The sequence below is a fragment of the Drosophila virilis genome, chromosome 3 (assembly GCF_030788295.1).
Source record: "Drosophila virilis strain 15010-1051.87 chromosome 3, Dvir_AGI_RSII-ME, whole genome shotgun sequence".
Taxonomy (NCBI): Eukaryota; Metazoa; Arthropoda; class Insecta; order Diptera; family Drosophilidae; genus Drosophila; species Drosophila virilis.
This window is the reverse complement of record NC_091545.1, coordinates 17,346,703-17,373,606: the sequence shown is the minus strand read 5'-3', so window position 1 is coordinate 17,373,606 and position 26,904 is coordinate 17,346,703. Positions and strand designations below refer to the sequence as shown.

Here is a 26,904-nt window from a genome sequence, read left to right as displayed (position 1 = left end):
TCTGCCATTTGCAGATCTTTGTGCTGGCGTTTGCCATCATCATGTTGAACACGGATCTGCATACGCCCAATCTGAAGCCGGAGCGGCGCATGCGCGTCGAGGACTTTATCAAGAATTTGCGGGGCATCGATGATTGCCATGACATTGACAAGGATATGCTGAGCGGCATTTTCGAGCGCGTCAAGTCCGACGAGTTTAAGCCGGGCAGCGACCATGTCACCCAGGTAATGAAGGTCCAGGCCACCATTGTGGGCAAGAAACCGAATCTGGCGTTGCCGCATCGCCGGCTGGTCTGCTATTGTCGCCTGTACGAGATACCCGATGTGAACAAGAAAGAACGGCCCGGCGTCCATCAGCGCGAGGTGTTTCTGTTCAACGATCTGCTGGTGATCACAAAAATCTTTAGCAAGAAAAAGACCTCTGTGACGTACACGTTCCGCAACAGTTTCCCGCTCTGCGGCGCCGTTGTCAGCCTACTGGACTTGCCCAACTATCCGTTCTGCATTCAGCTATCGCAGAAGGTCGACGGCAAAATCCTGATCACCTTCAATGCGCGCAACGAGCACGATCGCTGCAAGTTTGCCGAGGACCTCAAGGAGTCCATCAGCGAGATGGACGAGATGGAATCGCTGCGCATCGAGGCTGAACTCGAGCGACAGAAGTCGGCGCGCAATCGTGCCCCCGGCAATGCAGACAATCGTGACAGCGGCGTCGCCGATGTCGAGGTCTGTCCATGTCCCTATCAGCCGGGCACCCAAGCTTCAGGCGAACAAGCACCAAATTCGGCGGACTCCACGCAGCTGAAGCGCAGTGCGCTCAGCAACAGTCTGTTGGACATGCACGAACAATGTAAGCTTTGAGTGTGAAATAGCTGTCAAGTTAACAAGTTGCTTATCTGGCATTTTCTTTCCTCCATCCCAGTTGGCAATGAGAAGCCACAGCGACGTGGCAGCGTCGGCTCCCTGGACAGCGGCATGAGCATCTCGTTTCAATCGACAACCACGTCGAGTGCGTCGCGGGAAAACGCAGCTGCCATTGCAGCTGCCGCCAATGCGGCCAATGCGGCATCCAAGATCAGATTCAATCTGCAGGCCACCACCAGCAATGTGTATGCGGCGCCCGGTATGCAGGCCTATACGCACGCCAACTTTGTGCAACAGTCGCAGGCGGCTTATTTACTGCAGCAACAACAAATGCTGCAGCAGCAGCAGGTAGCGCAGGCACAAATGCAAGCACACGCCCAGGCACAGGCACAGGCCCAGGCCCAGGCACAGGCACAAGCACAGGCTCAAGCACAATCGGGAGCTGTGGTCATGGGACGCATACCAGGACGAGAACGGAAGGCATCGCGATCTGATGACTCGCGCTCCACCGAGGTCTAAATATGGCGCAATTTATGTACATTCAGTTCTTCACCAAGCGATAAATATATAATACGCATCCTACACACATCTATATAGCATACGAGTAGCTTGATCTTTGTATGATCCGAATCGAAACGAACCGAACCGAAAGCCATTTTTTTTTTGTTTAAATCAACACCTAACACACTCAGCAGCTACAATTTGAATTCTTAAATGTTCCTTCGTTCTCTGCTAATATTAATGTACATAAATTACATTTTTGTCTATTTACGCGATTGAAATACGGTTTAAGTAAGTTTTCAAAAAACTAATTGTACATATACTACAACATTTATCAACAATTTATATTTATCTATAACTAATTATCTATTCAAATACCCTCTATGATCGCCGTATACTCGTATACTCGAACAGCGGCCAGTTAGCATAAACCAACTTTTGAAATACCCTTTCAGCAGCTAGTTGCTTTCTTTTGTATCTAATCCCTTCTATCAATTACATATAAATGTAGTTCTATTACAAAAACCAATCAAACCAATAAGTGCGCGCTTTGTATATTACGTTTTCTTATCCCACAATTGTGTTTGTGTAACTAAAAACGATCGTATATACCGCGTGTGTGTGTGTATATACCATGAATATTAACTTAAAAGCAATTAGCTATAATTATTCATATTTATAGAACCAAAACTACCCAAAACCTAAAATATTAAATAATAATAATAACAAAACGCAAAGTGTACGGAAAACAAACACCCGATATATATACTTATATATATATAAAGCAAAAGACTTAAAAATTAAATAAATGAAAAGATATAATACCAAATAATTAGCATATTCCTCTTACCGATAGTTACAACATACCATAAACATAATCATAGTCCTGGTGAATCTACATTTTCCAAAAAATATACACAAATTGCTATAACTCGAGTATTTGAGGTCCGATCGCGGCAAGATTGACCTCTTTGTAATCGTTGAGGTCCTAAGAATCGATCGGCATCAAAATATTTCAATTCCATGACAACACCCATTTTCGAAAAAAACGTGATGTAACCACTGCATTTTTTGCCATTTTGGAAAATTTTCCAAAATCAAAATTTTTGAATGCGAATCGAAAGTCCTGGTCTGTACGAGTCGAAAGAGGTATATCATTCCGATATCGGCCCAGAAATAGCGGAGATATTCAAGTTTTAAGAATTTTTCGAAAATTTCAAATGGCCATAACTCGAGTATTTGAAGTCCGATCGCGGCAAGATTGACCTCTTTGTAATCGTTGAGGTCATAAGAATCGATCGGCATCAAAATATTTCAATTCCATGACAACACCCATTTTCGAAAAAAACGTGATGTAACCACTGCATTTTTTGCCATTTTGGAAAATTTTCCAAAATCAAAATTTTTGAATGCGAATCGAAAGTCCTGGTCTGTACGAGTCGAAAGAGGTATATCATTCCGATATCGGCCCAGAAATAGCGGAGATATTCAAGTTTTAAGAATTTTTCGAAAATTTCAAATGGCCATAACTCGAGTATTTGAAGTCCGATCGCGGCAAGATTGACCTCTTTGTAATCGTTGAGGTCATAAGAATCGATCGGCATCAAAATATTTCAATTCCATGACAACACCCATTTTCGAAAAAAACGTGATGTAACCACTGCATTTTTTGCCATTTTGGAAAATTTTCCAAAATCAAAATTTTTGAATGCGAATCGAAAGTCCTGGTCTGTACGAGTCGAAAGAGGTATATCATTCCGATATCGGCCCAGAAATAGCGGAGATATTCAAGTTTTAAGAATTTTTCGAAAATTTCAAATGGCCATAACTCGAGTATTTGAAGTCCGATCGCGGCAAGATTGACCTCTTTGTAATCGTTGAGGTCATAAGAATCGATCGGCATCAAAATATTTCAATTCCATGACAACACCCATTTTCGAAAAAAACGTGATGTAACCACTGCATTTTTTGCCATTTTGGAAAATTTTCCAAAATCAAAATTTTTGAATGCGAATCGAAAGTCCTGGTCTGTACGAGTCGAAAGAGGTATATCATTCCGATATCGGCCCAGAAATAGCGGAGATATTCAAGTTTTAAGAATTTTTCGAAAATTTCAAATGGCCATAACTCGAGTATTTGAAGTCCGATCGCGGCAAGATTGACCTCTTTGTAATCGTTGAGGTCATAAGAATCGATCGGCATCAAAATATTTCAATTCCATGACAACACCCATTTTCGAAAAAAACGTGATGTAACCACTGCATTTTTTGCCATTTTGGAAAATTTTCCAAAATCAAAATTTTTGAATGCGAATCGAAAGTCCTGGTCTGTACGAGTCGAAAGAGGTATATCATTCCGATATCGGCCCAGAAATAGCGGAGATATTCAAGTTTTAAGAATTTTTGAACTGCTTGTGCACTGCTTGTTATACGATTTGTTAATGCTGCTAACAGCGACAATGAAAGTATGCAGCAGAAAGCAGGATAGCTGACTTAACAGTATGTCTAAAAGCTGCATTGAATAAGGGTACTTTATATAAATTTGTATACTTCATATTTATTAGTGATTTCAACTTATTTATATTATTGCTGACTCTACTAGTTAAGGCCTTGTACAAAATTATTGTATTTCTGTTGTAGGTGCTAAATTCTATATTCGTAGTTAATTTCTTATGTGTTTGTGTGTGTGAGTCGAGTGTGTGTGTGTCGAGTCTGTTTGTGTGTGTGTGAGTGTGTGTGTATATAGTTTTGCATTATCAGCATGTTAGTCTAAACATCTATTGCTTTAAACAAATATACAAAAACTAAGAGTTAAAGGGGGACTTAAGCAGAGGTACGAATAACTTTACAATCAAATTGTGGAGGGGAGGGGGGGGGGGGGGGGTGTTCTCTTCTTACAATAAATTGCACTTGCAAGTTTTTTCAGATGCGTTCAGATGATTCACGAGTGTTTGTGGGTGCTCTTGTTGTTGTTGTTGGGATACAAAATATAAACATTAAAATTAAACTAAACATATTTTGGCACTGTAAATAAAAAAAAACTGCTTTCGACATTTAAGAAAATTCGTAAAACGTATACAAAAATTAAAAAAAGAATCAATTTGTTGCTACAAAATGGAAACTGAAGCGGAAACGTTGAACTAACCGATATTCGATAGTCGATAATAAATTACAGAATTTTAATCGAATTATGCTTGATGCTGCTCGTCTAAGGTTTCGTTTGATTATGCTAAGATAAAGCGGCTTCCCGGGCCAACAGAGCTGCTCTGTTGGCTGGAGGCGCCTCCACTACTCTCTGGAACTAGACCATGCCAAAGTCCGTGCACACGGAGGGGGCTGTTGTTGCCGTCGCCGCCGCCTGGTTATTCTGTTGCTTCTCCTGGGCGCTGCTCACCGCCACTGCAGCCGCCGCCGCTGCAGCCATGTTCAGCTCCACCAGCGTATCGATGCTGTTGAGGCTGACACCTTGGAGTATCTTGCGCGCCGCTAGCGACGTAAAGTTAAAGGATAGATCTGTGAGGCTGGGAAAATTATAGAGCTCCTCACTGCCGGCGGCCAAAACGCTGCCCATGCCATGCTGCTCCAGGGACTCCTTGGTCAGACTGAGCCGCCTATCCATGGCCTCCTTGTCAATGGCCTTGTCGTTCGCATGATCCTTCAGCGCCAGATTGGGCTCACTGCCCAGCGGATTGCTGGATTTTTGCAGCAGATGCGCCAGCGCCAGCTCATCCTCATTCATGGTACACTTTTGCAGCTGGCACACAGACTCATAGCAGAGATTCTTCAGATCGCTGCTGCTGTTCATCAGCTTGTGATTGCTCTGCGCTGGCGCCAAATCCTTCGAGTGCTTCTCATAGAAGTGCAAATTGCCCACCGAGCCGGCTATCTCAAAGTCCTGTTTGGCCAGGGCAGCCAATTTAAGTGGATGCTGCTGCTGCTGCTGCTCGGCACATGGCGAATTCGGCTGGGATTCGTTTTTGAGCACATTGTTCTTGTATGCAATGCCATTGGCCAGCTGCAGGCACAGCTTGCGGCTGTTGTTCATGGTGGCATCATTGTTGGTGTTCTTAGCATACTTGCCCCCATCATAGGATGGCGTCTCCGTCGCGGTATTCTCCGGCGAGCTCTCGCTGATGAATGAAATGGAATCACAGGTCTCCGAGTTGGCCTCCGTTTCGCTCAGCGGCTGCTCGGGCACCGATTCGGGCCTAACTGGCGTCGATGAAGCCACTGGCATGCCAGTTGCAGCTGTTCCAGCTGCTGCTGTCGTTGTCTGCTTCGAAAGCGTCTTCTTGATGATCTCGCCCTTCTCATTCGTCATGGTCTCATTGTTAATGATGAACACATTCGAGTTCTCCAGCATTTTGCCATTCTCCAGGGTGATCACACTTCGCACTGGCGAGTTCTGCACAAAGATTTTGGTGCTGGGTATGCTCTGGCCACCGCCACTGGAGCTGGTGGTTACCTGCAGTGTTATTGAATTGTTGCTGCTCGAGTTGGGCACTCCATTGGCGCTGCCATTTGTGGGATACGTGAGCTCCTCGAGTATGCGACTGGGTGTGCTGGCGCGTTGCCTCTGCGCCTGCGCCTCAGCCACTCGCGCTCTCATCGCCTGATGACGCGGCGTGCCACGTGGTGAGCCATTCAGCAGCAGTATGGAACGCGTGCTGCCATTTGTTGTTGTTGTTGTTGTTGTGTTTGGAGCTACCACAGCTGTGTTTGTGGAGCACTGGGAGTCCAGACTAGAGTGGCCGCTGGTCTTCTGGCTAAAGGAAACTTTGCCGCTGTCGATGCTGGATGGGCCGCTGGCCAGCATCGATGTCTTGCAGGACTCCAGGCTGGAGGGTCCGCTGCTTTGCAGACTGCGATACGTGCTCTTGTTGTCGGTCGAGCAGCCATTTATGATCAGCCCGTCTATCTGTCGCTTGCCGGACGTGGCGGACTTTAACGTCGAGGAGCGTGCTGGCGAGCTCTCGAAGATGTGCTTGCCAATTACCGACTTTTGCGCTGTTTTCTGCGCCATGGGCGTGGGCGTGGCCATAGGCGTAGGCGTGGCCGCCTGAAGGCGCGACAACGTCGCCGATGAGTGATTGATTTTGGTGTGATTCACGGCGCTGCCGCTGCTGGCCGGTATCGACTGCGTGGAGCGAGGTAGCGAGCTGCTGCAGTAGACGGGCGACCGGCGGCGTATCGGCGAGCAGTCCCTGGAGGATATCAGGAACGTTGACTCGCTGGACATGTGACGGCGATGGCGGCGTGGCAGCGTCGACGAACGCTGGCTCAGCTCGGAGCCATCGTAGAACGTCGAATTGGACAGCGTGTGAACAGCGGGCATATCCTGCGGGAGCAGACCATAAATAATACAATTATGAAGCATACGCTTTGGATATTAGAACTCACGTGATCTGCGGTCTGCGTGCCCACACTATGCAGATGCACGGCGCGTGTGTTGAACCATTCGGCGGGCGGAAACTGGGCCGAGTAGGTCTCTATTTGGCGCTGCTTGGCGCGTCCGCTGCGTCGGAACAGCCGTGAGAGCAAAGATCCTTTTTCTGCAGCAAGCAAAATAGATAATAGAGTCCATGAATATTAATTTTTTGCTGCTGCTTCAGTACTTACTGGGTGATGACGAATCTGTGCTTTGGTATTCCGAGCTGCTGCTGTCCGTCGTGTTAAGCGTCTGTGCATAGGTCTTGGACAGGCTGCGGGTCGAGGCGCAGCGTTGCAGGCGCTTCGACGAGCCAAAGAGCCGCAAACTGTGCCGACGTTCCAAGCTGCGCGGCGTCGGAAATGAGGCACTGCGTCGCTTGGCCGCACGCGGATAGATGATCTTGTCATTGGGATTTCCTGCGCATTAAAGGAGGAAATTATTCTTGAGTATTTAAAGGCCGCTGACATCCGTCTCACTTAAAGGGCAAACTCTTTTTTGTGCTCATCTACCTTGGGTGAAGCTTACCTCCACAGATGACATCCGCCAGATTGGTCTGTATGCACTGATGCGTCAGATCACCATCCCGTTCCGTGGATATTTCGCCATAGAGCGAATGCAGCGCCTCGGCATTTGACATGAGCATTGTGCGCGCCTCTGGCGGCACCACGTCCTGTTGCTGCTCCTCTTCGGTTAGCTGCGAGTACGCCAGGCTGCCATTGGTGCTATGGCCGCCATTCAGCTGATGATGATTGCTGCGCGGACGCGACCGACTGCGACGACGTCTGAAAGTGATTTGGCAGAGAGTTAAGGCCATGTAGAAGCAATGAGACATGCGTGTGGTGCTTACTCTGGCGTAAAAATGAAGTAGCCCTTTGCGGTCTGGTAGATCTTCTGCTCCTGCATCAGCTGCGCCAGCGAATCGTAGATGACCTCTGTGGCGGGCGTGGTCATGTGCGGAAATCGAACGCCAAGTTTGCTGCGCACATGCTCAATGGTCGCCGATTGACCCTCGGCGGTCAGATCCATGATGACATCGCACAGCGCCTCGGGCAGTGGGGTGAACTGCCCCTGAACCGTCGGCGTCACGATGCAATCGTCAATGTCACCTGCAAATAGCAGACCAAGGAGATGGGGCTTAGCATTGCCAACAACTGAAAACCTGGACTGCTTATAAGGCTAATGATAGGCCGGCCAACCAGCCCCATTTGGTCAGATAAACTTGCTCTCATTTGTTATATATATAAATCTTTTTTTTTGTTTTTGATTTTCTGCTCGCAACCAAACAAGCAGCGAGGCATTTCGGTTGGCCACCCGGCCGGGCGACCAGCGAATGGTCGAAACCTTGAATCCAAATGGCATTTTGGCATTTTGATGTTACAATCTGTCTCAATGCTGGGGTAATTAAACGGAGTGCCACACACGCTCCGACTAACTGAGGCTGAGTGGTGTGGCTAAGTGGTTTGCCCCACTTTTCACTTGGGTGATGCTGTTTTGACCATGAACCAGCACCGCTCTTGCTTTTCGTATTTGCTAAGCTTGCTCACCTTTAAGTAAGATTTTAGGCATATTTCTTATAGTTTACACAATATTATTGTTTCGCTTATGTAGTCTTACAATGTTGACCATTGTTTTATTTGTTTACAACTTTTTGCTATTTTACATTCTTATTATTGTTAATTTTGTGTATATTTCTCTCTGTCTTTCTCTCTCCTTCTCTTTATACTTTCTCCACCATGCAACCTTCTCTATATCAACTATTATTCTAATCGAATCTATCTGAATTCTCCCTCTTGTCTCATTTTCTCTCTCCCTCCCTATCTTTCTCCCTGCTATTCATCGTTATCTTTGTTTATTTCGTTTATTTATTGATCACACCTCGTACTTATAAAATGATCATTTATCTTTCAGCTGATGTCTTGCGCCGCTCGACGACGGCTACGTCTCGGGGAGCGCCACCACCGACCTCAGTGCCAACCACACAGGTTGCCACCACTTGTGGCAGTTGCAAGCATCGCCTAATATGGCGCTCGGCAAATAATGTTTATACTATTTTATGTGCGGTGTTCACGCGTCGTATACTTAATTAAAATGCGCACCTAGCGAGCAAAGCAACAACAACAACAGGAAAAACTATAAAAATTGGACAACTCTGTTGCCGCATGTGCTTCAAATCTTGGCTGCCGCATTGTCGCCAACAATTTGTGGAGGCGCCGCCACAATGCTTCCTACTTGCCAGCTTAACCTCCAAAAAGCAACAGCAGCAGCAGCAGCTGCAACAACGCCCCCGAAGCAAGCATCAAAATTGCAACATACACACGCCGAGAGAAAGAGCGTGAGGGAGAGGCAGTGAGAGAAGGGGAATTGCTTGTACTGCAAAATCAGACCAAGTGTGTGACGACCTCCGTTGTTGCTGTCGCCGAACTCTGTCTCGGTCTCTGTCTCTGTGTCTGTGTCTGTGTCTCAGCCTCGTGGCAACAACGTCCTTGCGGCCGTTGCATAATTTTTCAAGTTTTCACTTTCTGCTGTGCTGCAGCTGGTGTTGTTGCTGCTGTTGTTGTTGTTGCTTATCCGGCAGCAATTTGGCGCTGCAAACGCAATATCAAAATGCCATGTGGGATGGCACCATCGTCAAGGACAATTAGCGCCATTTGATGGGCAACTGCGAAATGCGCACAAGCGACTCGTAAAAAATACATTCCCCAGTCACAGTCACCACTCCCGCTCCAGCCCACCCCTCCATCTCCATCTATTTGCACTTGCAACTGCAGCAACACCTGCCACATTCGCACTTTCACATCGCACACGACAAAAATTTGTTTGCCGTTTAATCGTCCACTTGGTGGAACTGCAATTGGATAAATTGCACTCAATCTCAATCTGTGAATGCCAAGGCGCCACTCGGGTTGCCTGCACCGCCCCATTGTTGCACCACCGATGCTGCTGCCCCTGCTGCTGCTGCCCCCGCTGCTGCTGCTGCTGCTGCTCGGCAATTTATTTGCCTTGACTTATCAGCTGGCACATTTGGTTTTGCTGCTCATTTGGCAACAACGCCCTGTCCATAAATTGCCCAGCGCAGTAGCCAAATTGGAGCTGCACACAAAATATACATCCATATATCATATTTGATAAATCATGCCAAATATAAGTACTCGTGGATTTGTTGTCTTGGCTGGCAGGCCAAACACATGACAGCTGTTCGTATATTTTCTTTATCCTTTTTTTTTTTCTTGAATAACAATATTTGAAGTTGGCAACGACAAGCAGGCAAATATTTTGGTGCCTTGACCTCTACAGCCGTCAAAACAGTGTGTCTAATATTGTGGACTGCCACTGTATGACAGCAGCTGTTAGAATAAATGTCCTACAAAATATCTGCATACAAGCTATAAAGCTTGTAACTTGTGTAAAGCAATGTGGAATATAAATAAGAAACGCTGGAGACAACTGCATAAGACAGTTGAAATAGTTCTTAGAATTGCAGAGCTTTATTTAAGACCGATTATTCCTATATTGGGAGCTCATGACAAAAGTTTACCTTCTGTCAGGGTATAAAAACTTATACAGGAAAAGTTATTAATCAAATTTAATTTACTTAATACTTCTTTCCTACTAATGTCTTCCTCTTAAGCCCTATTATCAGCGTAGATTGTTTGAGCTATCAAAATTCCAAACAAACTAAGAGACGCTTCCAATTGGGGTTCCTCTTTAAAGAAGGTTAGTTTCTCAACCAGCTTTTAGTTCAAGTTGTTTCTGCTCAAATTGATTGTTTGATTGATCGACTGGCAATTGAGGACCTGTGTTCATGCAAATGATTATCTTTGCTTTTTAGTTGGACGCAGTGCAGCCCGTGACTGGAAAGCCGCGCGAAATGATAATAAATATCGATAGAAAGAGGAACGTGGCTGAGGGGTTGTGGTACAGGAGGAAGGGGGGAGGGGCGGTAGGCGGTTACATGGAAAACGATTGGTGCATTTTTCCCACCAACGCGATCTAGTCTTAAGCCAGCGCCTCCTCCCTCAATCGCCTCATCCGTCTTAAGTAGAGTGAAAGTGTTGCGTTTGCCTCAAATTGTGGACGTTGCCATTGTTGTTGTTGTTGTTGTTGTTGTTGTTGCTGCTGTTGATCTGCGTTGCTGTCAGTGTTGCAGTTTAGTTGTTGTTGTTGCTGTTGCTGTTGCCGTTGACTTGACTGCACTTTGGTTTATGTTATTGTTGCTGCTATTGCTCCGGCTCTGCCAGTTGCCGGCGGACACATATCCTTGTGTTCAATCAAACCAAAGCGACGTCAACGCCGCCACGGACTCTGCATCTTTGCAATGGAGTCAAGTGTTTTGTAGCTTGAAGGTTGTTTCGTCTACCTCCCACTACCAGACAACCAACAACCTACCCCCCCCCCCCCCCAACTCCGCCCGATCGACCCTCGTGGCGGTGTCCACCCCTCGTCACGCTGTGCAACATGCGGCAAACATTTTTAGCGCTTGTAGTTTTGTGCCATGCATTTTTATGCAAATGAAAAATGTTTCTTGCGATTTCCAATTTTTTTTTTTTTCGTTTTTATTTACCAGCCGATTCGCAGCCTCTGAAGTTGTTGTTGTTGTTGTTGTTGTTGTTGGCCATTACTGTGATGCAATTGCCGCGAGTTACAATAATCTTGATGTATGATTTTTTCGCTCCCTCGCTGTTATTGTTGCTGTGGCAGTTGTTGCCTTTAAGTTGCTGTTGTAGTTGTTGTTGTTGTTGTATTATTAGAAAAAGAAAATAAAAAGAAACCGATTCGTAAGACTTTAAAATAAAAGAGGAAATCTGCGCACCTATCGTGTTGTTGGCACATTTTCGCGTTGTTTTGTTTGATCTCATAACCGCCAGCGATTCAGCCAGCAACAACAACAACAACAGCGGCAGCAACAACAACAACAACAACAACAATGAATCAACAACGACGACTGCGGACACCATAAACATTTAAACGCTGTCCATTTCGAAATAATCAATAATTTTTAGCTATCAGTGGCAATTTATTATTTTTTTCATTTTTATTTTCGCTATTTTTCTCCTCTGGGGGCGCAATCAATAGAGAGAGAGAAGCAAATAAATTAACACTTCCTTAAACGATAAACACAAAATCACCAAAAAAAAAAAAAATAAAACAAAAAACGCGAAATCACCAAGTGAGCATCAAAAAGCCGCATTACAATTGCAATTGATAATTGTTGGTGGGGAATCGTTTGATTTTCGTTTATTAATTTTAATTGCATTAGCCGACAAACGGCGAGCCACGATTGGCAAACAGCAAACGGGGTGGTGCCAGAGACAACGCCTCGCAGGCATTTATCATCTTTTGGATTAAGTGAACAAATTTTCACCAAAAACATAAACAAATCGTTTTAAGGCGAGCGCATAGAGGCGGTGGAAATAGATCTCTCTCCTTATTTGGGCAATGCTGCATTCAGATTTAAGTACTCAAAGATAGAGTATTAAAAAGCTTAAGAAAAGTTGTTTGGAAGGCAAAGCTCAAAAGGTGCGCAAGTAGATATTAAAGCTCTTTGCATCGATCCTTGCTACAATGCAGAAAAAAGCTCGCTAGTGCTATTGTTGATATGAATTTTACGAATAACTCAAAAGCTAAAAATATGCCTAGAAAATAGTTAAAGTTAAAGTGCTGAATAGCTCAAAATCCGATCAGAGCTTCGTACTGCTTAAAGCTCTTAGTTTTGCAAGTTTTGCACATTAATTGTTGACAGAAGCCATAATATTCAAGCCAGGCAAGACTTTCTCTCCCTTTCTCACGCTCACGCAGGCTTATGCTTGCTAAACCCAATTATATGACAGCTTTGTTCTAAATGTTTTTCAAATAATCGTTGACCAACGTTCGTCCCCATTTGCAGATCAAATCTTCCAAAACCCCGTCTTTACTCTCAGGATGTGGTCTGTGCTTTGATCAGCAATCAGTCATTCGGGACAGACTCTTATATATATGTTAGATTAAGAAATCTTCAGTTCTTCAAAAATGTTTGGTTTTCTGCACAGCTTTCCAATGACAAATCTTGAGCCTTAGTTGACCCCATTAATATGTTGCCGCCTGCGCAATTCCATTGCCTGGCGAGCGCAAATGAGCATTAATATATCTATTTTATTTATTTTTTTTTTTTTTTGGATAAGCTTTTCTCCATTCCCGCCTCGGCGACAACGTCATGTAGAGCAGTCGACAGGCAGCGCAGTCGCATTCCCAGTTGCAGTTGCAGTCAAAAAATGTCTAGCGGCAAACGACAATCACGATTTTGTGTCTGAAATATTTTTTGCGCGTTTTCAATTTCCACTATTTGTTAAGGGGAAAAAGGCCACGCAGCAGCAGCAGCGGCAGCAGAGTCCCGCTAAGGAAAAGATACGCCTGTCCGAGCTATATGCATGCCACCAAATTTTATATATGCGCAATTTTTGTTGTTTTTGGTTAGTTTAGTTTTTTGTTGCAAGGCGACGCTAATTGTTTCCGTCGGTTAATAAAAATATTTCAGGCCAGTTACAAATTGAAAACAAGGCGACGGCGCAACTGCAACTGCAACTGCAACAGGGGCTGATGTAGGCTGCTGTTGGCTGCTGTTTATGCAACGCTTCAGTTTAGCACGACGGAGGCACAACAAAATGCAAATTGACATTTACGTGGTTGCAACACGAAAACCAACAGCAACAACCACAACAACAACAACAACAACAACAACAGCACAGCGCCCAGCGATGCTGGCAAATAAGGAGCAACACGACGACAATGATGGCCAACAGAAGAAAAAAAAAAAAGTAAATAAACTCTTGGCGACACTTTTTGCCTGAAATCTCTTGCCAAGCGCCGCCGCCGCTGCCACCGGCTGTGTTAAAGGTCAATGAGTTTTGTGTAGTCTCGGGGCACTGGACCTGAACCTGGAACTGGCTGTCGATATTCGTTGCCAAGAAAGAAAAAAAACAAGCGAAATAAAAACTCCTTTTTTTTTTTTTTGTAATGTGCCTGTTGGCCTGTTGTGCAATAGGGCCAAAAGCAAATGCGAGCAATTTCATAGAAATTTCAGCTTATATGAGCATTTATGCTTAGGTCTTGTATGTTGGCAGTAGATGCGCCCGATACTGTCCGTCTTGGCCAGGCAAACTGATTGTGTGAAATTGTTAGCTGGCAATTTGTTGAGACAATGCCGAGAATAGACCAAAGTGATGCTTTCTTAGCGGGCGAGAACACTTTCCCAGTCAAAATGGCAAATCTCTGGAGCGTAACCACTTATAAAAGCCAAAGCCAAACCCGTAGACAAACGGGTTGACCTCATTAAAGGCAGTCAGCAGAGGCAATCAGCGGGTTGTTAGAGCAAAAGTCATAGTCACAGTCGGGAAGCGGCTTTCGAGAACAACGAGAACAACGAAAACAACGAACAACAATAAAATTACAATAATCGCTTCGGCAACGCTCGAAGAGGAGGAGTTGGCACTGGCACTGACTTTGTCTTTGGTTCTGCCACTTTTGGGCTGTTCAGGCGAGCATGATGAACTTGCATTGGGCTCCAAAGACAATGATGTACGATAGGCGACGGCGAAGGCGATAGCGTTAATATGAACTCAAGCGCTGGCTGATGTGGACTCGATATTGGCGCACTTGGTTGCTCCGGTTACGCTTTGGCGAATTCTTTAACGATGGGTTTGTTAACCTCTTCTCGCACTTGGCCTGTCAGCGTGAAATTGACTCATGGCTAAATCAAACGAAGAGGAAGAGAATCAGTTAACGGTGCGGCATTCTTAAATGAAATGCCATTATATTTTTCTTTTTTTTCGTGTGGGAAATGTTGCCTGCAACTGTTTTTGCAGCGATTTGTTTTGTTAATGTCTCAAATATTAAGTTGCGATTATCGACCGATCAGCAAAAGCAACAATAACAACAAACACTGTCATGGCCACATTTCACTTTCAACGGGGCAACATCTCAACGAGAAATCGTGATGAAATTGATTTGCGGCTCAGCTCTTAACGTTTGTCTTTTTATTCACAATCATAGTTACTGACAGCTGGAGGCAGCTACCAGCAACTCCCTCGTCCTCCCGTCGCAGTTTACCCCAAGCTTCGGCAATAGCTGCATCATTTTCTTGCTTTCCAGCTATTTTGCATTTTCAACAAAATAACAACAACAGCAACATCAACAAATGATCATTTGTCTGCTTTGCTATTTTGATATTCCACTGTCAAATTGGCAAATGTCTGATGGGCCCCCTGCACATAGCCCCCGCGCACACAGCCTGCACCCCTTTGCATTTGCCACTTTAACACGAAATTGAATTTAATTTCGTTACTTTATTTTCTCGTTTTGCTGTTGCTATTGTTGGTTTCTTTGTTTCTTTTATTTGGCATGTTTTTTGTCTAATTGAGCGAGAAATTGCCGTTGATTGATTGTTTTGCTTGCAATTTGTTATGTTGTTGTAGCTTTGCTGTCAAAGCCAACGATAATTGTCAATTATGATCCGTGGAAGCTACAAATAAACGTACGCATTTTACATCTTTTAAAGCAACTTCTGGATCAACATATTTGTGTTGCCAACGCATGTTGGCAACATGTTGCTAGCCAGTTGTTCCTTTGTCTGTTGCTTGGCATAATGTAATGGGTGCACTGCTTGCTCGCTGCACTGCTTGCATGCTTGTTTACGAATGGAATTGTCATGTTTATGGTAATTAAGAGCAAATGGGTTCTACGCCATTGCAAGCGTTAATTAACAACATGGAGGAGATTCCGCATGCCGCTAGCGAACTTTGTGGCAGCTACGCCAGATCCCAAGCAATATGCCTGTTTGTGCAACATATATTTCCTCAATTGAATTTTACCACAGATCCACCGCCAACAGGCAGTGCCGTATTGGACGACCCCTTTGGGGCTGCCGAATCGAAACTTATTAATTTTCAAACGAGTTCGCTAAAGGCTGGAGTGCAGCAAGTGAAGCAAACGTAGCGGCCACAACGACCATCGACGCCGATCTCTGGCCGGCCATTTATCAATTCATGAGTTGGCCATCGATTTGGCTGGTAGCCGTGGTTCACGACAAGGTTCAAGCCAGTGTGAAATAGGTAAACGGACGACGATTGGCGAGGTTTTGGGAAATTGGGGGGACTGGTTGGCAGTGTCGCATTAGGCGTGCAGGTGTCCATTTAATTGACAGCTAACGAGCCACAGCGGACTGGCCAGCCGGCGCAGACCCATCAAAATGTGATTTAGTATCCAACTAGGTGTCTCAAAAAGGTGCTTTTATCTTAAAAACATTTAATCAATTATGATATAGACGACTACAATCGAAAGTTTGAATGCACTATTAATTCATTCTTCCATTCATCAATTGTAAATTCAGATTCTGAATCGGACTCAGACTTAGTTTTCATGCTACTCAAAAAAGGAACACCGCTACTCAAAATTTGGCTACTTGTCAGGAAATTCATTTGACTGTGCTGTGTGCTCGACTCCATATATGGTGCGCATATCATGTGCATCAACCGTTCGCAATGATTAACGGATCTGTTGATGTCGTCTAACTCGTAGCGTATGCTAAGATCGTCGGAGAAATCAGATATGTTCGGACTACCGAAGTCCCCGTCCATCGAATCAAATAGCATTAAGCTGGATATGCCGTAGAAGCTTGGGGATGATCGTAGGAGTTGATTCTCTTTACGCAACATTTTCCCCCTAGTATTTGATTGTGTGCTGACAATTCGATTCAGTTCCTGTTCCGACCATTGGTTGCATTGGCACTTGGGACGGTAGCTGGACACGGAGATAACCTCCCTACTGGGTCTCTGATTGATTAAATCAACTTGTATTAAATTTCCAGAAATGGCTGATCGTTCAAACAGATCCTCATTGTGCATTATTTCATCCTCCTTCGCCTTTTGCTCTACTAGTTGGAGCTCCTCTTCAGCTGGAAATTGTTTGCTGGGAACTCCCGTTGGCTCCTGTTCCAACAATTGGTTGTCTAGGGACAGACAATCATCGAAGATCTCATATATAGTCGGACTACCGCAGTCATTGTCTATCGAATTATTTTGCATTTGATTGGAATTGCCGTTGCCGTTGAAGCTTGAGGGTGATTGTAGGAGCTGATTTTCATTTTGCAGCATCTTCTTCCCAACATTAAATTGTGTGCTGACAAATGGATTCAGTTCCTGACCCGACCATTGGTTGCATTGGCACTTGTGGTGTTCATTGGACACATAGCTATGCACACTTGTCTGTTTTTCATTGATAGAATAACATTGATTAAAATTTCTAGAAATGGCTGATCGTTGAAACAGATTCTCATTGTGCATTATTTCATCCTCCTTCGCGTTTTGCTCTATTAGCTGGAGATCCTCTTCGGCTTCAAATTGTTTGCTGTGAATTTCCGTTGGCCCCAGTTCCGCCAATCGGTTGCCTGGGCACGGGCTCCACGGCTCACTCGAACTCAATCCAGCGATTATGGGTCTCAGCGGCTTTAGTATATTAGCATTACTGCCCGGTTCTCGAGTAGTTCCCATGACAGACATGGGCGAGGGAAAACGTCGACAATCGCCGCGCAGCTCTGGCATCTGCAACTCCGATTCCAGCTCTTGTTGTGCCAAGGACAATATCTGCCAGATGGAGACGCCCTCCGCCTGTTGGCCACATTTCTCATTGTATTTGCGCTGTTCCTCGTACATGAGCCAGCGCAACTGATTGAGATTTTGCCAGCGCTTGAATTGCTCCATGCGCCGCTCATGAGCTCCTTCCGCCTGCTGCACCAACAAATGGCGAGCCTGTAGCTCCTCCAGCGACAATTGCTGCACCTCGTCGGGCATCATATTCAGTCGCCGACACCAGAAGAGCAAGCGCTTGGTTTCCAGCTGCCGATCGCGATTCCCTGAACAATTCGCACTATCCTCAATTGCCTCACCGAACATTCTGGTACAGCAGCAGGGATATACATATATTTTTTTTTTTGATTTTGATAATCAAAAAACGTACAACAAATTTATACATACAATAACCTCAACGCCATGATAACTAGACTTAAATACTGGACTCACCCACAGAGTTGATGATGTAGGTGGCCGGCGGCTTCAGCACGCTGCGCGCAAAGGCGCCGCGCAGCACCTCCAAAGCGCACGGCTCTGCGGTGACCAGCAGCATTCCCGGCGCCACATGTCCGGCATATTTGAGCGCACGTGTCGCGGCTGTCAATGGGGCATTCCACCAGCATTGCGCATTCGCAGCAAGAAAATTCTGGGAGAGAAAAGTCAAACATATGTTAGTGATATGAAAAGCAAAGACAATCTAGGAAGAAGGTCGGAGGAGTTAGAACGGATTTATATCTAGAATGTGAACAGCTAAGAATCAGAAATATAGCGCTTGAGTGTGTAAAATTCTAGAATTATCCACATGCTGCAATTCATTCGTTATCCAAGACTAAAGGATCCGATGTGATTATTTTATGGACACAAGACCTAAATACGAACCAGAACCTTGTAATTTTCCAAAATATTTACCTATCAGCTAAACGCACTGTGCATAATTACCTTAAAGTGAGCACTTATCATACTAGTTACAATTATTTATCAAAAGGAAAGCAACTTGATTATTCACAGAATATTTCAGTAAACTTTTCTCAACTTTAATAAACTTAAGCGCCGGTCGAGAATCAACATTCAATTGTAGTTCGATACAAGAGCGAATCAATACCTGAGCTACTTATGTGGCAGCTGCACTAATTGACAAATTGCAGTGCGGCAAGTGGCATAATTGAGTTAAACCGCCTGCCGGTGCTGGCGGCCTGCTTAAGAGTTATTCATCTGTGGGCGTAGCGTATACCCCAGACCAGTTGGCAGCCGTCAATTAGCTAAGCGGATCGCAGCACGCCCCTGAACAAAAGACGGGCAACAACAACAACAACAATAACCTACCAGCCAGCAACTGCAACATATTTCGTTGAGGAGGCGCCACAAAGACGCTGCATCATTGCCTCAATTGTAGATGTAGTTGTTGTTGTTGTTGTTGTTGTTGCGAATGAAATGCCAAATCCTCGACACGTTCTGGCCCATATAATTCCACAGAAATGGCAGCGTTGCATTTATTTCTTTTACTTCTTTTTGCAAAATTTTTCAGTCTATTCCCAACACTTTTCAAACTTTTATCCGCTGGCAACAAATAAATGTCCAATTTGTGCGGTGACAGGAACACTTGAGGCACGTTTCTGATGTAAACATGGCCAGGGATCGAGCAAAAAGTCACAGGCCTAGGACAGGCCAAATGGGAACACAGCGCCAAAGGTGGATATACTGGGGAGGGTAGGCGGGGCGGGTACGCCAGGAAATGCAGGTTTTAAGTGCAGTCAAAGGTTTACTTCAAGTTTCTCTTTGGTTTCTCTCAAAGATTACCATTCCGTTGCTTTTATAGCTTCACGCTAATGAACATCACCCAGTTTTATTTTTGTGGTCGCCGCGATTTGACCTTTTCGATGCCATTTCTCGAGGTGGTCACTCCTTGGCTTTAATGTCGCCAGTGCATCGAGTGTTATACAATGGCGATGCTGCCACGCCCCCTCTCAATCCACCTTGAGGCGCTCGACTAATGCATGAGCTGGCGCAAAAATTAACTCGTCATTGCCTGACGCAGTCGTCGTCAACGCAATCATCTGCCGCCCCTACTCCCATCCGTATACATAGATATACCCTAGCAGGAAAGCAAAGGGGGCGTCTTTGGCTGTCACGCGCCGCCATCAGATGACAACGTCCAAGCTGCATTATCTATGCAATCATAACCCGAGACTGAGCCCCTGGCTCACTAATTTCTGCCGCATCATCATCAGCATCAGCATCAGCAGCAGCATTAACGGCAAAGCACGAGACTTGAAGGCGGAGCACTACACTGGAGCTGATGGCATACCAAAATGTTTATGTCTTTGTCGTGTTTCATTTTCGTTTCAAATTTCAGTTTTGGTTTTGGTTTTTCGGTGTTCGGAAGTAATGCAAAACTTTTAATAATCGAATTAAAAGTGCACGCCGCTGGCGTCTTGTATGAAAGTCTTTAAGCTTCAACTCTTAAGTGACTTTGGCGTTTTCTCATCTCGTATCGCCTGCTGCTGCTGCTGCTGCTGTTTGATGGCGCTTTCATTGGACTTTTACTTAATGCCAAGCAATGGAAAACTATACAACTAAAACTCCCACCAAACACAAGTCACAAAACTAAAAAAAAATCAGTAAAAATTTTAAGTCAGCGACGTGCGGTGGCTTTATAAAGACAAAACTATCACCAGCCTCGAGTTGAGATGAGTTTACTTGAGTCGAGCTGACTGGCAGCAGGGGTTGGGAGCGGGGGTGGCTGTTACTGTGGCTGTGGGGCAGCTCGTGTGGCTAAATGCAGCTGAATCTTTCACTGTGTACATGCCGCTGTTAAAGATAATGACAATCTGCAAACAAATGTGCAGGCGGCACATCGCGGGCCGCTAAGATCCGGGGACGCGCTTAATAGAGTTATGATGAAGTATAATAATCCTTGACCTTACCGCGAACAACAATCAACTAGCAGCAGCCACTTAAAAAAAAACAAAGGGGAAAAAAATACAATCAAATATAAAAGTCGCAAAACTCTTTTAGTTTTTTGTTTATTTTTGTGGTTAAATCGAGGGTCTATTCATTTGATTAAAAATGCGCCTTTTACAATTTGATTGTATTCCGAATTATTAGAGAGAAAGAGGATTATTTGAAAGAGTTGTGCAAAGCAAATTATAATAAACTAATTGAATTCAAGCACTCTTAAGAATATCAAAAAAGAAAAAGATAAATACGCCTCATAGCAAACTGGACTTCCAGGCAATAGTTGACCCCAAGTTATGTATTATAATACAACATCCATCGTCGATCAAAAAGTAAACGTCAACTTTCAGATGAAATGAAGCGTATTTTGTTGTACAGAAATAATTTAGAAACTCGACCCACGCACAAAAGTTAACTTTAAGCTCACTTGAAAAAAAAAAAAATAGAACAAGTTCAGCTCTTATAAGTGTATTATAACTGAATAACAGCTTAAGTTAATTATTTCTCCACATGGAATTTACAAAATGTTAAGCTCGCTGATTTGGCAAATGTTGGAGGAATTTACTGGCATTTTTTTGTAGTAAAATAGACAATGCTTGTGATATCTAGTTTTTCTATAGAGAACTAAAACAATTTGAAAATACCAATGAAAGTATTTTTGCAACTTATTTACTTATTTACCACAATCTTATATTTATAGTTAGTGCGTGGAATTTGTTAAGTAATTAATTTGTTGTTGTATCTAAATAACTGAACTTGCTACAAACAACACTTACGAAATTCATTGAACATTAATTTACTAACAATGCTAAAATACTTTGAGTTTTTTACTAAAAACGACATCAACTAATTTACCCAAGACAGTTTGTATGAAACAATAGCATAAATGAGTATCCATACTTAAGCAAATGTTTGCTAAAAAATAATTTGCTTAAATTTAAACAAACATCATTAGGTTAATATGTGTAAGTATAACAAAGACAATTATTTGAATGACTAATGAGTTTTTTGTAAGTTTCTCACTCATTTTTATTGCCCTGCCCAGTAATAATTCTCACAATTAGAGAACGCGCCCAACCCCGAGTACTCGGGCTTCAGTACTTCTATCTGAGTGCTTCATCTTTGTTTATTTGTCTGGTCATTTCAGGCCGTGGTCAATGGTTGTCGTTGTGCTTGGGTCGGAGTTCTGCTTAGTCCATAAAACTAAGCGCTTGTCGGAAGCGGCGGCTTGCATAAATATGCGAGCACAATTCCAATCAATGCGGCAACTGATAAGCGTGCAAATTGCATAGTCCAGTGTGGGGGCAACGCCCACTTCAGAATGGAACAACCCTTGGCTGGGATAGGAAAGGACTGGGAGTATTCGGGCTTGAGGGCGGTGGCGTCTTTACAGCGTCTCAGCAATTTGCACTGCACTTAAACTGCCAACTCGATTTGGTCAGTCGGGCGTAGCCCCGGGAATGCCTTAGGCATTGACTGTGGTCGTTCGGGTTCCATCATCCGGGGGGTTGGTACTGGGCGGGTGCTGTGGAGTTCATTGACCAGAGAAATCTACAAAATCCACTACTGCCAGTGTGCACATGCGATTTGTTTTATTAGTTTTTGCCCAAAGCAAAAGCAATGTTTGTATTGCCAAAACAAATTGCAATGGCAGCTGCTGGCAGAGCTCCTAGCCAGGGGACAGGAAAACACACACAAAAAGTATATCTAGAGAAACAACGTGGATTTGGCAACCCTTTAGACCCAGCGCCCAGCAATTAATAACAAATATCAACTCGACTCTAATACTAAGCCCAACTCAAGTCAATGCAATTCGATGCCAATTGGTTTCAACTCTTTAAGCTGCAAACTTTTTGTGGCCCTACCCTTTGGCAAAACCTACTTGTCTATCTGCTGGCCTGTCAGTTGTTTGGAAAACTTTTTCGAATTGCAAAACTTCAGGTAAATAAATCGAGCAGCTCAACAAAAATAAAAATAAAAAAAAAAAAACAAAGAAAAAATATCAGCTGCTAAAAATCAGCGCCTCAATTTAAAACCAAAGCGTGAAAAGTCTATTAGGTTGACGCCGGCGACGCGACGTTCGAAAAACTGTGGGAACAATGAAGTCTGTTTTAGTCAGCTCCAATTCCAGCCAGCCGCCTAAGCCCCACGCCCCGCTAGGAACCCTTGCTCCACCAATTGCTGGAGCTGCCACCGCATTGCACCTGCCGGTTGTGTTCTGGGGCTACTTTTGAATTTGATTTGAAGTCGTTTTCGTGTTGCCTGCTATTGTTATACCCTATAAATATAAATGGCTGGATGAACCAATGCCTCGCCTGAAGTTCCGTCCAAAGTTGATATAATATAATAATAATAATAATAATATAATATAAATTGGGATTGCAGGAAATAAGCTAATAAGCAAAATGAATCGCATTCTTGTGAAGATCAATAAAAAAGTAATACTCTAGCTAACCGCAAATATTATGTTAATTGTTTATTATACAATACAATTTTAATTAATAATTGTCATTTGAGTAGGCAGTAATAGGTGTAAGTCGGAGGCAGGCGAAGGTTAATATTTATAATAGTTTTTCGTTATTTGATACAAGGTATCTCCTAGTAAGGCAGTCTCAACTAGTGTATTCTTGTTTGTAATTGTTGTTGTTGTTATTGTAGCCTTTTGTATTTTGGCGTTGATGCGCAGCTGGCACTTGCTGAAATGTCTGGCCGGATCGGCTGCGGGCTATGTCATTCATAGCAGTTAGTTAAATAGCTGCTGCTTGCAGTTACATATCTGTATCTGTAGCTGTGGCTGTATCCGTAGCTATGCCTTTGTATCTATGTGTCTGGCATTTGGCACGCAATTTCTATGTGCTCCGTGCCGCGCTGGCTGTCATTCAATCAATCTGGCAATCATGCAATGTAAGGGCATTAAATATGAACCAACACTCATTTCGCCACATTATAAACTTTTGTCTGGCTAAAGCTTTGCCAGGCCTGCCTCCCTTTCTGGTTGTCATCATTTAATGGGAATAGTTAAGACTGCTGTCAGAAATTCTAATTGGATTGTAATGCCATACAGACACACACACACACACACACACTCGCATGCATACGTATACATACGAGATAATCTATCTATACCTAATCCAACTAGCAAATTACTAGTTATTGAGTTTTAATTGAAGTGCCAGCATTCGCATCGTGTGATATCTTAAAATATCAATTAAATGACTCAATTTGAAGCAAATGAGAAATGTCGTTGGATGTACTTCAGATTATGGCCGTCACGCTTGAATTATTACGAGTATTATTATTTATATGATTGAACTTCAAATATCTAGCTAACTTTTCAACCTTATTAAGATATTAAAAGACAAAAGTCTAATAGCAAATTTATACGATGCTCATGTTTGTTTTATTAGTTAGTCAAAGGCAATTAACGGTTAGCACGAGATTCACAGCTTACAACATTTATGGATATTTAATGATGAGTTTATGTCAAGAAGGTTATTTCATAGCCGAAAACAGAGAAAGCGACAGCCACTGAATATGTGCATATAAACATGGTAAGTGTAAACACAATCTACACAGGTAATCAAGTTTGAGCCAGCATGTCTTTCAAAATGTGAGCTTTAAAGAGAGCTGAAAACTGAGTAAATAAATTCAAAGTAGCTACAAAAAAAAAAACGCACTGCTTAAAACGAGCTAGGGAACAGGTAGTTCGGACAGCTCTTGCTAAAGTCGCCCAGTTGAATACCCTAACCCAATCCCAACAACCGTTTTCGTTCATTATGGGCGCTACTTGATGTTTTTATGGAGTTATAAAAGATATTAATAAAGACTTTATTGCACTTGTCTCATCCCTTTTAGAGCTTATCAAGGCTGCAAAATGTGTTTGAACCTAAACGGCATGTTGAACAGGGCCACAAACCGGATTGAATGGATAAAGATCAGCCCGAATTGAACCATATTTGTTCAAAAAGTGGTATTGCAGAATTGTAAGTAATTATTTATTATTTTATTTATTTATTTTTTTAACTATAATCTTTATTTTGAATCTTTTCATTTTAAGGATAATCATTAAACTTTGAAGAGGACCTTGATATTCATATTTTAATTCAAGTCAAACTAAATATTGAACAAAAGTTGGAGGTTTCAGGCATTGGATTGAGATCTAAATGGTAAGTCTCGAGGAAGGAAGCGCTTTAGGAGGTAAGTGTTTAACTATTATGCCACATATTGACAACCGAATAATTTTATTTTCATATTACTATACTAAAATCAATAAAACGTGAGTCTTAAACTATATTTGTAAGTTTCTTACGACAAAGTTTAATTAAATTTAAAGGAAAACACGTGTCACCTAACTTAATTAACTTTTGCCATTTGACGAGGTCAAGCGGAAAGTATTTTGGCTAATACCCATTACCAAACGACTCGCAGATACAACAACTGAACAACTCTCAATATATATTGCACATGTCTGCGATTTGTGCTGGTGTCTGGTGCCGGGTGCCGGGTGTCTGGTGCCAGGGGGCACAATTATTGTCGCCGGCGTGACTTGAACTCAAGCAGTTGCCACTTGGCCAGTGGACATTGGACACTCCACACTCCGCACTCGGCCACAGCAACAAACTGTAGACTGAACGTAATCCAAGACGACCTTGTTGTCGTCTCGGGTTCATCAGTTGAATTGCATAATCCAACAATAAGAGAGTGTGCGGCCCACACACAACTTGCGCTGCTCTCTTTTGTTTACGATTACGATTTGAATTTTATTTACCAATCAAATTAGTCACTTAAAGGCAATTGCGAATGAAATCAAAATTAAGATCAATTATGCTTTAAGGCGCTTGCCAACGCCAACCAATTAAAGCATTCAACTTTAACTCGAGTCGGGCGACAAAAATAAATTTACGTTTAAATGTTGCGCCATCGTTAAAAATTTCATTTAACTCAATCAGTGCAATCGAGGGGGGTGCTCCATGCATTACTAGTAGGAGCCAGAGCCGGAGAAGGCATAGATAGAGGGGCGCGTAGCAGGGAGCAGACAATCAAAAGCCATAACAATTCGAGTTGCCGCGTGCCGATAAATCAATTTGCTTGGCTCGCTTCGTCTTTGCTTTATTTTCATTTTGATTGCACATGAAATTGTATTTGAGCAGCTACAGGCCGGAAAGTTGGAGTCATCGCTGGCGAGCGGATGGTGGGTTAGGGGTTTCATTTAACAAGCTATCTGTGTGACTGGCGGTGAATGGCGGCGTTTGTTACGGGCCAGATCAAGATCGTAACCAAGTGGAGGCAACAACTGAAACAGGAACACGGCGTGATGACGTTTCAGGCTAGCAACCAGCTCCAATTCGGGCTCCAATTGTTACTATTGCCCGGTTCGCCTTCGTTCTATGCGCATCGCCAACGCATTTCACTTTTCGATAATTGTTTTTTGTTGCCATTGACATTTTCATTGCCAAATTTTATGCTTTGGCATTGAGCAATGCTCGTGCCAGGTCTCCTTATTCTATGACGCAATTATGCATTCGAAAAACTTGTAGGCAATCGCTCGCCAGATCGTAAATGTCAAAATATAATAAAAAAAAAATAAGTAAAATATTAATCACAGAATATAAAACAAGTTGTTTCAGCTCAAGTCATTTGCGTGTTGCAAACATTAAAGTCTCTAAAGTGCATAAAATAAAAACTAAACACGAGAATAAACAAACGGGTCAGAGATCAGTTGAGGTGGTTGCAGATCAAAGGCTGCTGATATTGCATGTTTGTTTGCATGTTGTTTTTTGCTCATAAAATGTGATTTATCTGTTTCAAAATAGACGTCGAGCTGAAGCATTACCTTATTCCAATAGCCTTTAAACTGTCGCTTTACATATTGCAGAACGTGCGAGTTTTTGTTCATGGGAAATTTTAACATTTTTATTGTTTTCGTGTCTAATTTCGTTACGAACGTTACTTAAAATAGTATTTCAACCAACTCTGTAAAATGAAACGTTTATGTTCATAATAAGTTAAATACTCCACTTCGAAAACTTTCCTAATAATATGTGGAAAATTTCCTGGAGTTTCTGTTTTACTAAATTGTGAAATTTGAGCTTATTGTATTTGGTTATTTATTATATGAGCACTAATTTGTTATATGGCTGTCATGAAAACTATTTATTTAAAAGGCGTGTAAGTCTACATTTTCCATTTTTTTTAGTAAACTTTAATTACTTTTCAATCGATTGCCCAAGCGCGTTAATTCCGTCACACTAAAATGCGCATAATATTTTCTCATCATTCTCTACCCGGAGCAAACACTCCACCATTAAAAACCAAATATATTTTAATGTTGCGATATGCTGCCTAAGCCAACTGTCGCTGGGAAACGCCCTTTAAATAGCTAAGTATCTATGAGAAGGTAAAACAGACATCGCAACATTAGCTTCTGCCTTGAGACTTGTACCCTTTCGATAACTATAACCTATAACTCCCTCTTAATTGTGGCCCAGCCCAATATAATTCACACTTGACTGCACTTGCACAAAATGAATTGACATTTAAAAGCAAGCCAAGAACTT

At 43.1% G+C, this 26,904-nt stretch overlaps 3 protein-coding genes across 7 annotated transcripts in view; 1 reads left to right on the top strand and 2 right to left on the bottom strand.

The window, feature by feature from the left end:
- Positions 1-1,455, top strand: part of siz (Brefeldin-resistant Arf-GEF family protein schizo) — a 34,637-nt gene extending 33,182 nt beyond the window's left edge. For all 5 annotated transcript variants that reach the window (XM_015175119.3, XM_015175118.3, XM_070208611.1 and 2 more), the window contains 2 exons: positions 15-849; positions 922-1,455. In XM_015175119.3, the coding sequence (XP_015030605.1) occupies positions 15-849; positions 922-1,382 (1,296 nt within the window). In that variant the 3' untranslated portion in view covers positions 1,383-1,455. The remainder of the gene's footprint in view (positions 1-14; positions 850-921) is intronic.
- Positions 1,456-4,498: 3,043 nt separating this feature from the next.
- Positions 4,499-26,904, bottom strand: part of ko (Stork-head domain-containing protein knockout) — a 55,598-nt gene continuing 33,192 nt past the window's right edge. The window contains exons 3-8 of the mRNA XM_002047721.4: positions 17,843-18,038; positions 7,642-7,900; positions 7,320-7,576; positions 6,983-7,210; positions 6,764-6,915; positions 4,499-6,701 (exon numbers count right to left, since the gene is read on the bottom strand). Coding sequence (XP_002047757.1) covers positions 4,665-6,701; positions 6,764-6,915; positions 6,983-7,210; positions 7,320-7,576; positions 7,642-7,900; positions 17,843-18,038 — 3,129 coding nt within the window. The 3' untranslated portion in view covers positions 4,499-4,664. The remainder of the gene's footprint in view (positions 6,702-6,763; positions 6,916-6,982; positions 7,211-7,319; positions 7,577-7,641; positions 7,901-17,842; positions 18,039-26,904) is intronic.
- LOC26531686 (uncharacterized) lies at positions 16,067-17,804 on the bottom strand. The gene has a single exon (XM_015176297.3). The coding sequence runs from the start codon at positions 17,714-17,716 to the stop codon at positions 16,094-16,096; it is 1,623 nt and encodes a 540-aa protein (XP_015031783.1). The 5' UTR covers positions 17,717-17,804; the 3' UTR covers positions 16,067-16,093.

What these genes read in the sequence shown, in the direction of transcription:
- LOC26531686 (XM_015176297.3), bottom strand. Translation starts at nt 17,716, where the DNA reads ATGTTCGGTGAGGCAATTGAGGATAGTGCGAATTGTTCAGGGAATCGC.